The sequence below is a fragment of the Epinephelus fuscoguttatus genome, linkage group LG12, assembly GCF_011397635.1.
Source record: "Epinephelus fuscoguttatus linkage group LG12, E.fuscoguttatus.final_Chr_v1".
Classification (NCBI taxonomy): Eukaryota; Metazoa; Chordata; class Actinopteri; order Perciformes; family Serranidae; genus Epinephelus; species Epinephelus fuscoguttatus.
In genome coordinates, this window is record NC_064763.1 from 39,476,188 (window position 1) to 39,488,606 (window position 12,419).

The 12,419-nt window shown below is 42.0% G+C and overlaps 1 protein-coding gene across 1 annotated transcript in view; it reads left to right on the forward strand.

Annotated features, from left to right (window-relative positions):
• Positions 1 to 2,929: 2,929 nt before the first annotated feature.
• Positions 2,930 to 12,419, forward strand: part of sgcd (sarcoglycan, delta (dystrophin-associated glycoprotein)) — a 234,245-nt gene continuing 224,755 nt past the window's right edge. The window contains exon 1 of the mRNA XM_049591379.1: positions 2,930 to 3,141. Within this exon, the coding sequence (XP_049447336.1) occupies positions 3,139 to 3,141 (3 nt within the window). The 5' untranslated portion in view covers positions 2,930 to 3,138. The remainder of the gene's footprint in view (positions 3,142 to 12,419) is intronic.

Sequence of the window (12,419 nt, forward strand, 5' to 3'; positions counted from 1 at the left end):
TAAACATTAAGTTAGCTAAAAAGAAAGTAGTTCTGACATGAAACTGCTCACAACAAGGTCTGTGGATTATGTTGAGTACCTGGGTCACAATTTCTGGAACGTGACATTGCTGTTGAGGGTTTTTTTTTGTTTTGTTTTCGATGCTTTGAGCACCACAAGTCGGGTGCCATCCAGTTCCATTATATTCGAGAGAAGGCAGACATCATTGTTAGCAATACCTCCAACACTCGGCAACTCACAGCGAAGAAATCTAGATTATTAAATAGCACTACAGGCACAATTAAAATAGATGTAGTTTTGATTTTGAAGTGAACTGTCTCTGTAAAAGGTGCAAAACACCTCAAGGTCAAAAACCTGAAAACGCTGAGAGTTAAATATTACAATACTTAGAGTTCCAGATCCCAAACGTACCAACCTCTCTACGTTTCACAACACTAAAATACACACTTTGTGATCGGATACTTGCTTTACTGTTTGTGTTTGATCACCTGAAAACCTTTGACATTTGCACATCAAGGGTGTGAGATACAAGTAAAAGCATTTAAATATGCAGCACTGTAGACTTGAGACTTGAACTTGAGTCGGACTCAAATCAGAGAAATGCTAATTTGAGACTTGACTTACTCGAGACTTGAAAGCAGGCAAGGAAGGGGTAGACTTTGTACATACTGCAGTGAGCCTGTGGAAATGTAGGCTATAAGGAGGAGTGCAACTGTTATAATCATCCAGAAGGTGCATGTTTTCTGCTGGCAAGGACAAGTGTGATCAGCTGAAAGCAACCGAAACCTCAAATTCTCGTACAGACGCAACAAAACACAGCAGGTTGTTTGTCAGTGCCTTCCAAAGCAACTCATATGACCAAAAAAGAAATGCATTTTGTAGTCTGCCATCCCTGTGTCTGTCACATGAACTTACACAGTACCTGGATGAATAGATGAGTGGAAGTGTATTCATAATCATGTACACACACACACACACACACACACACACACACTTATGTCAGATGCCAACAAGGACCTGAAAATGTCAAACATGATTGCAAAAGGACAAAACAAATCTGAGCAGATTTCCTAAACTAATTATGCAAAACATTATCGTTTCTTTTTTCAAAAGGTTCAGTATGTTACTTTAAAAAAAAAAAAAAAAATCCTTGTTATCAGTGACACCTCTCTCTGGGGCTGTCAAGTGAACTGCAGTCAGCATCCTGTTGCCTGTGCTCCAGTAAGCACAGTCTGCATCCGTGAGCGAGCACCTGGCTTTGCATCGGCCAAAATAGTGACAAGCACTGACTGCGATTGACCATCATCCTGTTGATAGAAGGCTGGAAAATAAATGTCAGTCATAAGTATAAAGTTACTTTCTGCAATGTTCCTACATTTCATATGGACCATTGGCTCCATGATACAGGTTATGGTTAGCTCACTGGCTGCTCCAGCACTGAGAGTCGAGAGGGCAGTTTGTGATTAGACCCCTGGCGCTTGGGTGCCGGCTGAGTTTGAGTTGCTACAGGGCACAGAGTGAAGGTCCCCGCTGCTGCTCCTATAACAGAAACACAGCATGCGAGTGTTGTAGTGGGAGCCAGTCAATTGCTGACATTAGTGGACTCCGTTTCTTAGCTTAGTTCAGCCTATTCTCATTCCCAAGTCATCGAATACTGCAGCTGTGTCAATGATTTCGGCCTCAGATACCAATGCAAAAAGGCACCTTTTGTCACTGTATGACACGCCGCCAGGCGGTCTCAGTTTATACTGCCACTGGACGGCATCAACATGAAATGCCGCCAGTAAAAATGTAATATAAGGAGCTGGAAAGTCACGAACAGGTGGGCAGGAGGGGAGGTGGATTGGTCCAGCAAACCACGGACTTTGACCTTTGACTTTGGAGTTCACTGTTTGCTTCCCACGTGAATGTTGAGCCAAGGTTTCTTAGGTTTGTTTCTAAACCTAACCATGTGCTTTTGTTGCGCAAGGAAATAAACGTAAATATGCTGTGTTTTACCAATGAATGAGCAGAAGCTGTACATTTCCTGTGAAAATGGAAGTGTATTTTGAAAAGACGCAATGTGCGTTAAAAGCCTAAATGGACATGGCATCCCAGAACGTCAGCAGAAGCAGAAGGATACCTAGCATGTTTTATTTAGATGCGAAAAGGACAGACAAAACGGTGAGATTTGACAAGTTGGGATGAGAACACACTGTAATTTTAGGTACTCTTGCACACTGTTGGTACTGTAGCGAGGCTGAGGGAAGGCAAGACCCTCTGGAACACACATAACTTCACATTATTTAGATTTTCTCGGAAAATTCGGCTCATGTCTTTCACAGAGAAGTGAGTTTACAGGCTGTTAGAGGCAACTGAGAAAGTTAAGGAAACTCGGTTTTTAAGTTACGTTACAATCTCTTCACACATTGGCAATAAAATACATTAATAGTGGTAAAAAGCTCCGCATAGAACAGAGGTCTGCATTATTCCGTCCAGCCATGAACAGAAAGTAGCCTGGCAATGGATTCACACACATGGTCCAGCATAGACTTGCTGTATGATATACTTTGCTTCACACAATGCACACATGAAGAAGGGCAGGGCCCAGACTGCTGGAGAAGGAGGGGTCGTCATGACAACACAACACTCTTAGGCAAGTCCCGCCTCTTTAAACTTCAAACCAGCAGCCAGCACATGTGTCTGTGGTTCTAAATCTGGCAGGAAGGCAGGGCTGTTACTCAGAGAGACAGAGGGCTGGAGCTACAAGAGTGTCCACAGCAGAGCCTTCAAAAAAAAAAAAAAAAAAAAAAAGGAAAAAGAAAGAGGGAGACAGCCGGGTCACAGGAGTCCACCAAGCGTCCAGGAAACAGCTCACAGCTCAGGGACTCGGCCAAAAGAGGCGGGGAGCAGTTTGTTATTGGAAAAGCTGACAAGAGAGCAAGGCAGCGGGGAGGGGAGAGAAAGAGAGGTGGCTGTCTGACTTTGACTTTGGTCAGTGAAGGCCTCATGCAGCTTCTTAGCAGCAACTCAATCCCATTTTTATCTGCCTGACACACCTCGGCTCAAAGCAAAGCTCACCAGGAGCCCAGAACTGAGGGGAAGTAAAGAGAGGAATAAAGAGGAAACAGGAAGGAAAAGAGAGAACGCAGAGGAAGCATGGTAAGTTTAGTTTCACTGTCTTGTTTGGACTGCTTGTTGGTGTGACTGTTGTGGGCGGGGAGGTGGGCAGAGCTTTGAGTGCTGCTACTTCATTCCTTCAAAAAGTGGACCAAATTAAAGCTGCGGTTTCTCATTTTTCAGTTTGCCATTTGCTTGTTTCTCTTGGCAGAATTTTTTTTTCGAGTTTTTTCCCCCAGTTTGTGCTCACTGGCCCGGGAAAAAAAAACATTATAACCACTTTACAAATGCAGAGCCCCCGAGACTGAAGCTGTTAAATTAATTTATTTGTTGTGAACCGAGAAGTTGGGAAGAAATGAAGCTCAGGAACTTTATTTTCTCTTTCTTTCAGAAATGAAATTGCAAGAAAAGTGATTTCCAAGGCTGCTTGCACTAAATCTCACCCCCTTTCTACTATCTTTGTGTATAGAGACAGGGAGGAGAGGGGTGGGTGGGCTCCCTGCCCTACTTCCCCATATCAGTCCCGGCAACACATTTGGTTTCAATTACTTTGTTCCTCTGGGGAACAAGCTGCTATAAATAAGTAACAAGAAGCTGAGTGTGGACGGACTGCAGCCTACTGTCGGGGGTTCGACTGTAGAGGAGGAGGAGGCGCATGCCTTAACACTGACTCTGGGTCTGCTGTGGGTGGGAGGGATGAGCGGCTGGCTCAGTTGTGGTGAAGGGGCGTGTGTGTTTTGGAGAGAGGAGGTCTTGTTCAGCTCCAGTCTCTGTGTAGTTCAGTTGGTAGAATTGATTCTTGTTTGTAAATCTATTGGGATAAGTTCAGTGTTTCAAGTTTGTTGGATTATGTCTCAAGTGTATACCGGCCAATACTTTAAGACATAACTTAACTCGAATCTCAACGAGTTTATCCGCAGTCTCTTTCCTCAGTATCGAAGTCAAAGTTCTCAACTCCTAACTTTTGTGACTTCCACCAGGTCATTACTGTCAGCATGCTTTGGTTTGTGCACCCACCTCCTGCTCTAATAGCTTACAAAAAACGTGATCTAGAGTTCAATTACTTCTTTTATAATTGCACTAGTGTGAGCTTGTTTATATCCAGACAGAAAGCCAATGAGTGGCGCCGTTTCCAGAAGACTTTTCAAACCCAAAATTGCTGCCTCAGGTTTCGCAAAGGTCTCATTATCCCAATTCTGTTGACGAGATTTTTTCTGCAGACCTCCGTGAGCGTGACGAGACAGAAAGCCTGGCTGCGCTTGATTACATTAACTGAGATGTTACACATTTGCCCTTTTGCTGAGAACGGGCACGGACGTGAAAGTTACAAATCAGACTGCCAGACTTTCCTTTGTTGTTCTTTGTTGTTTGGGTGAAACACAAAGCTAATGCTAACTGGAGTAGAGTATTTGTGGTAATTAAAGTTAGAAATAAAAGAAATTAGCAGCAGCTACGATGTCTTACTGACAACCAGCAGCCGTTTTGAGTCTCGTTTTGACTCCCGTTTGTCTGAAGCAGCCTCCACCACCAGCAAATCCCCGAGTACACTCCCTCCCACTGTGACTCTGACATGTAACACAGCCCACCTGCTTCAGGACACGCAGCAGCTGTCGCTCCACACACAGTTATATTAGGAACCGAGTCAGAGCTCCAAATATCCGCTGACCTTCCAGCCCCCAGCCCCGGCTCTCTGTCTCCGTCTCTTTATGGTTCTTTTTACTGTCTGCCTTCATGTAGCTTCCAAATGTCTTCTGTTACCTCTTCCCAAAGACAGATAGAAACAGGCAGTCCAACCTGCACTCACTCAGAGAGAGTATAGACATATTTACAAGCACTGTTTTTGGCAACTGTTGAGATACACAGAAACATGAGCCCTACAGGAAGTGAAACCCTAAACTTTTCTACTGAAATAGTAAATCACATATCAGTGCCGTCTGTCGTTGGCTCAGTGTTCCAAATTTCGCCCAAAAGCAGATTGGTTAAAAATCATTTTCACCTTCCCCAAATCTAACAGATGTTTGTTGCTGCAAAAAAATATGCTTATTAGCATACTTCACAGTAAACAAGACGAAGAAAATGCTTTTAAAAATAGAGAGTAAGGAGAAAATGAGAAGAATTCCCAGATGAGATGCTGACTGAGTGCCGAAAACACTTAATAATTAAACCTCAGTCATCTGTACCACAGACTGAGTGCTGACAACAGTTTTAACTTGAGTTTTTCTACATTTTTAGCTGTGTGGTTCTAGAAGAGGTCATGTGGTGTGTTGGTCCACCATTTGTGTCTACTACTTCTCAACATCTGTTGGATGGATTGCCAATTTTGTACAGACTTATGCTGACTCTTGTGATCTTGTAACTTTTCCTTTGTTGCCACTATGAGGTGAACTTTCTTAGCCTTTAGTTTTTTTTTGCTTTATACTGTATGAAAAACAACTTCTTCAGTTTATTAAATCCCTGGAGATCTGAGGGCAGCAGGACAGATATGTTAATATAGCTCCAGCCTCTGATCTGAGAGGAGGACGCCAGAGCCAGCCTTCCACTGTGACCTGTTCCCTTCAATAAATGACACCAGGCTGCTACAAAAAAAACACACACACACACACACACACACACACACCCCTCTACACACACCAGACTGGTCGATTATAGCTAGGTATAATGTTTATTTCATGGGACAGAAGTTGGATTTCCAAAGCTCATTAACCCTGTGCAGCATAGCCCCTGTTTCCAATTTAAAAATAAAAAATCATCGGCTAATGTTTTATTCTTGAAATGCATTATGCAAGTACTGCTGATGTAATGATGTAACACTTATAATAAGAAAAACTGTATAATTATGATGAAAGTAGTGTTGGTTTGTGTGCGATCATATAAATGGCTTCAAATACTGTATGTTATTTTGTTTTATTTCTATCGATATAACTGTTAAAAAAAGGGTTAGGGGGTAATAATAGGGTCCTTGGTAATCCTACTGTTAACAAGAGACAGATGAATTTACCTATTTTGGGGCTGCCGGCTAAAAGTCGAATATTCAAACTCAAATTAGAAATTTATTTTCCCCAGAACTGCAGAGTCAGCACACTTCTCGTTCAGGCTGCTCTGTGGGGTAAAAATCATTACATTAAGTCGTACCGTCTGCTTCATGAAGACGTCTGTGACAGGTACAGCTGTCCAGAGGAAGTGGGGCTTCACGCTAACGTTATCTTCCATCTTCTGCTTCACAGCAACTTAATACGATACAGTCTCTGGCTATTGTTTAATATCTAGTGTCGGCACAAAATATCATTGCACATCTGCTGTTAGCATAGTTAGCACGCATTAGCTTAGAGGGCTAACTTGGCTTGTTTGCTATGTTGTGTGAAACCCACAAACACCCTAAATGTCCCGTTGAAACCTGAAATGAAAAGTAGATTTTATGTATTGAACAGCCAAATCCGACTGACAAAATATGCAGGCAGCAGCTACGACGACTGCAGGCATCATTTCAACTTTAATTTGTTGCTACTTCCATCTAAGTTTTTAACATTGGTTCATGTCAGAGAGTTGTCTGTGTCTTGGTAACCCTGCGTTGTTTTCACCCACTGAGCTTCTCAGGAGACCATTTCAGTACCACTAAAGTCATCAGAGTCTCTCCTCTGAGAGCTGTGTGCTGTTTGCTGAGTGTCTGGAGGATTGATCCTTTCCGACACATCTTTTGCAGCTACAGTGTGCCACATTAGAGCCACACTTTAAAGATGAGCCTTTTTTCCTCCTCTGATCAACATTTAGCATCTAACCAGCAGCGCTGCGATGAGGTTCTCGCTGCTTCACTGAACAGCAAGGAGGGAGACAGAGTTCATTATTAGCATTCCTAAAATGTTCTTCTTAGTTTTTATTATTACAGAGGGCTGGGCGATATGGAGAAAATCAAATATCACAATAGTTTCTCAGATGACATCTAGTCTCATATGACACCATCGATACAATATCCATATAATGCTCAGCCCTATTATTACTATAAAACTGCTTGATTTTGAGACTTGTTAAATGCTATGCAAAAACTATGGTACTTTTGAGAGAGCAAAGGAGTGTGAGACCAGGAAAAAGAGAGCAGAACGTTAACGGAATCAGTCTTTTTTTAGCATCCACAGTAGAACTACCAACAACGCAACCTCAGCAACATGTTGCTTACAGTCAAAACTGAGACGTTTTTAAAAGGAAACTTGAGCAAGCCTCTTTTCCACTTTGGAAACATATTTAGGCTACCACACCAGGGGCTTAAACAATGTATGCACCAAAAACGTGTACGCCTTTTCCCACACATAAACTGGTATTTATAAAAGAATAATGTGCGGTGAGAATGTGCAAACCTCACGCATTCTTCAGACCAGGCCTACACACAGCTTCAGCTGATGTGAATAAGGAGCAGAGTAAATATAAGCTGAGACATGGATAACATTGTTTTAGTTTGTTGGCCAAATTCATTGATTGTGCTATTATTTTTGCAGGCTGCACAGCACTCAAGATCATTTGAAATTACTAAAGAGTGATAAACGTCATCATCATTTTTATTTACATTCATCTCCCTTTGAAGCATTTTGAAAAGGCAGTTTCCACATGAATGCTATGAGTGAATCATAGTTCATCCCTCTAATATTTAATAATAATGATGAGAGAGATTAAACCGCGATGATGGTTTGCAGAAAAGTGATGAGTTAGTATTATGGATGCTACAAATATCCACAGCAATGCGTAATGACAGCTGCTCTGGCACAGTTGGGGAACCTCAACGATGTGACACAGTGGGGGAAATTGCATTTTCTTTACTGTATCTCTTAGTGACAGGTCTAATGATTGGTGGAGGGGCACAAGTATTGATATGCAAACAAAGGATGGGCGTCCATTTATGTCGAACTGTGGGTTTGCAATTGAGGCTCGTGCCTTTGCGCCCATTGCCATGATGGTCAAGATTATAAAACAGAATCAGGTGTATGCACAGCTTTATAAATCTGATGTTAAGACTGCATATGCATATTTCTTTCTTCCTGCACACACAGAGTTTTATGCATCTGGCCCCAGCTGTGTTGCATAGTGTGGATGTGCCACATAGACAGAAGGCGCAGTCAAAGCTTGACTGTGCCAGTTCTTTGGGCAAAATCTACAAATTTGCTGCTTTTCAGAGACAACACAGTGGTTTGTCTTTGATGCACATCTGGCGCGGACTCACAGAAATTGTTGTAAGACGTGAGTGTATGCTGCTTGTTTTCCACCCCTCACACTCACAGTAACCCCTCATTTAATTTCCGCGTGTCCAGATGTGCAACAAAAATGTTTCAAATTCGACCAGAACACCAGATTCCTGTCTAAATGAGTACTGCAATTTATAAGTTAGTGCTACAGCTTTATAATGAATGTAAGTAGGTAGACATGATATTATAAGTGTCAGGCCTAAAAGGCTCAAACAGCGGTGGCAAAGATTTGTAATTCTCTGTTCATGACTGGTTTCTACAGAGTCCAGCAGGTAGATCTTTGTTCAGTGTTTGTACGCAGTTTGTACCCCCACATGCTACTGGTGTTCATACAGTATGCAGGCTGCTGATGAGCACACTGGCTCCTTTTTTATTCCACTTCATATCATATTCAAAAGTCATTATACTGGTAATGAAGCTGGTATTAACTCAAACACATGTAGAGTTGCAATCTGTTGTGATGACTTCTGCTAGCTTCTGTAGAATTAGTCAGCTGTGTAAAGTGCATTTGCTCCGAGTTTCATTTGAGTTTAGGTTTCACAGGATATTTGTAGATTAGAAACGACTAACTTTGATTTCAGTTTGTTTCTGCAAACACCGAGCCAAACCGCAGCACACCTTTCTGCAGAGGCATTACAGTGCCTCTGACGATGAAACAGATCCAGTGTGACTCTGATCAAGGACACTGCTCATCTTCAGAGCAGCTTTTAAGCAATATGGCTGCCCGTACGCAGCACTGTACAGCTGGCAACATGCTTCTAGGACTCATAGTTCAGCTTTCTGCGACCATAAAACCACCCAAGTCTGGAAAATTGTGAAGAATGACTCATCAGACCTTTTCATTTCTGTGCCACAGAGAATTACATAACATCTTTGCTTGTTGACATTGAACAAAAGCAGCATGGCAGAGTTACCACAGACCGGCAGTGTCAAAGTGTCCTGAGGTGCTGATGTAACTTCTGATTGCAGATTGATTGTTAATGTGTTAGCCAAAACAACATCCTAAGGTATTGTGTTAAAGTGGATGTTCTGCAGGCGTATACCTCCGCTTAGTTAACGCAGCTTTAAAGGAGTTTGGACATTTTGGGAAATACTGTTGTTTATATTCTTGACGAGAAGATTAATACTACTCTCATGTCTGTACGGTATATGAAGCTACCATGTGTGCCAGACCTTGTCTTTACTCTGCAGACATAAGAGTGATCAGTCTTAATACATTCCCGACCTTGAAAAACATCTGCAGAGCCTTTGGGACCCTTTTAACATCTGTGTGCTGTCCTCTCCATCTTTACAAGTGTGATGGTACATTTATAACAGATTAGGGTGTGTGTCCACTACTCCTGGTCGATTATTCGGTCGATGTGCTTCCGTCCGACCAAATTCCCATTAGTTGAATAATGGCTGTGTTACTTTCATAAGGAGAAAAGTGCTACATCAACAGCTTTCCAGGATTAATCCATTATTTCCTGCGGCGGGGGGACAGGCTAAGTTACCTGGGCCCGTATTCACAAAGAATCCTAAGGCTAAAAGCAGCTCTTAGTGACGTCATTTTCCCTTCGCAAGATAAAAGTTATTCACAAAGCATCTTAGGCCTTAAGAGAGCTCCTAAGGTGAAAAACTGTTAAGAGGAGGGAGGAGGACTTTTAAGAAGCCTAAGAGTGTCTTAAACAGAGAAGATGGCGGAAAGACAGAGAGGAAGGAGAGATATTCTCCATATATTGAACGACAGTGATTTAATAAGACGCTACCGGCTTGATCTTGCAGGGATAATGTTTGTGGTTGACCTCATCAGGGATTAACTTACTTTTCCCACCCAGCATAGTAACGCAATAACGCCCGCTTTGGATTGCAGCACGTACCAGTGCTTCTCACACTCATCGCTTGTGTGAAAGGAGAGGGAACGACGCATTGATTTGTCGGGCACTCCCAAGTCTGCCTCTTCCCTTGTGCCGTGATCCCAGGACCGAATTTCCCTTTTAAAACTCCTTTGTTCTCCTCCACGAGCTGTGCCAACAGCAGGCACTGCTCTTCTGTCCAGTTCGGCTTTCTCGTTCTTTTTTTCTCCATTTCATTCGTTGTTTTGGTCATTCTGCCAAATCACACCGCTTTTTACAAGGAGGCCAGCAATCACAGTAATTGCTGACAGCTGAGTCTGCGTCCACCATGAATATCAAATAGATTAAGTAGTAAAATTACCAGCATGGCGAGTAAACATAACAATAAGCAAATCAATATAATAATCGGCATGTGAATGAGGTACGTTCAAACATTCTGAAGTTGTGTAACAATTAATTTAATTTTGCTGAGTTTCATCATCATGACATAAAATTATTTTCACGATTACACATTTCTTAATACAGTCTAAGTGCTATGATCGGTTGATTTCACTGCCCATTCATTACTAGGAGCGCATTTGTTTTTCTTTCTTTTCTTATTTTTTTTGTAACAATCAATCACAGCTTTTAGAAGACTGCGTCATACCTAGCAACGAGGTCAACCACACCTCCTCACTAAGATAAAAGTTTCTGTCCCCTCCTTGCTCAGAGTTGCTCTCAGAAACTTCACTCATCACTCTTAAGCTAAGATTCCTTGCTAGAAATTTTTAGGCTAAGTTAGGAGCTCTTTGAGAGGACTCTGTTTACACAAAGTTGAACTCGCCCACCCCGCGCTCAGCGTCACAGTGGCGCAGACTGTCTGTTTCTGTATAGTGACACCATTTCCCTCAGTGGAAACGAAGCTTGTATTTACTTGTATTTCACAGATAAGAAACAATAAATTGTGAACACAATAAAGCCTCCACTAAAATAGCATTTTAAGTCTTGTGTGTGATTTATCCTTCGGGATTTATACTGGCTTCATATGAGCAGAGAAAATCGTTGCTAGGCTAATTTATACAGTGTAAAATGCCATAGGCTGGCGCTAATAACGTTAGCATGTTGTATTTGCTTGGAAAACGTGTTTAGCATAAGACAGTTGTTTTGTCGGTGAATGTTGTGAGTTGTAATGGAGCCAAATTATGTGCCTTTACCTTTGTTACATGTTGCTGTTGTCCCTGGTTTTATATGAGAAGAGGACACTAAGCTAATTTAGACAATGCAAAATACCATAGACTTGTGCTAATAATGTTAGCATGTTGTGTTTGTGGAGAAATGTGTCCAGATAAAGACAAGTGTTTGTCTGTGAATGCTGCGAGTTATAGTGATTTGTGTACTTGCGTTTGACATTGTCTCCATAGAGTGTGCCAGTAAACCCAGAACTCCGTTAGCGCTTTTAGCACTTCTGGTTCTCTCGTCTAAAAGTCAATACGTTTTTTTGAATGGGATTTTGGTAAAATGCCTCAAATAAGGTCTGTGGTTAACAAAAGCTTAAGCGAGTTTCAGGTTTTGTTCTACGACATAAAACACGTCAGTAAATACCCTACTTGTGAGTTTTGAAGCTTTTACGTGTCGTAAAAAAGGCGGTTGCTAACAAGTTGCTCAATACGACTCCAAACCCTGTCGGGGACATTAAACGTCATCACCCCTGAACAGGCGAGAGTGCTGGCAGTCCGCCATTACAGCTTCTTATTTAGCTTAAACAGTCCGATTTCCCCATTATACAGTGTTTTTAAAATAAAGCGGCTGAAATCAGTTGAAAGCTTAGTGGCGGTGACGTCAAGAGTCATGCGACCGTGGAGTAGTCATGTAGTCCGTTAAAGCCTAACGTTAGCTGTTTACTTCTGGTGATCGCATTTCAGCTTCAAATGCGGTATGAAAGGTGTTGATATGTGAAGATTATCTCGCTGAACAAAACCTGTAAGTATCATAAACTTGTGTTAGCCACAGAGCTTATTTTCTGACATAATCCAAACGCAGTGCAAAAATCACATTCACTTTCTCTTTCGGGAACCAGCGCGATGCTAAACTTCTGGGTTTTGACGTCAGCCCTGGCACACTCTATTAAGCCATATTTAATGTGTGTTTTGAATCAACTATATAAATAAAGTTTGATTTGAACTAAACTTTACAGCACTTAACACAGTCCTCCACCACTGACTAGTGTTTTGGAGGTGTAACTGCAGAGTGACACAGACACACCACTGCAGAAGTAAAA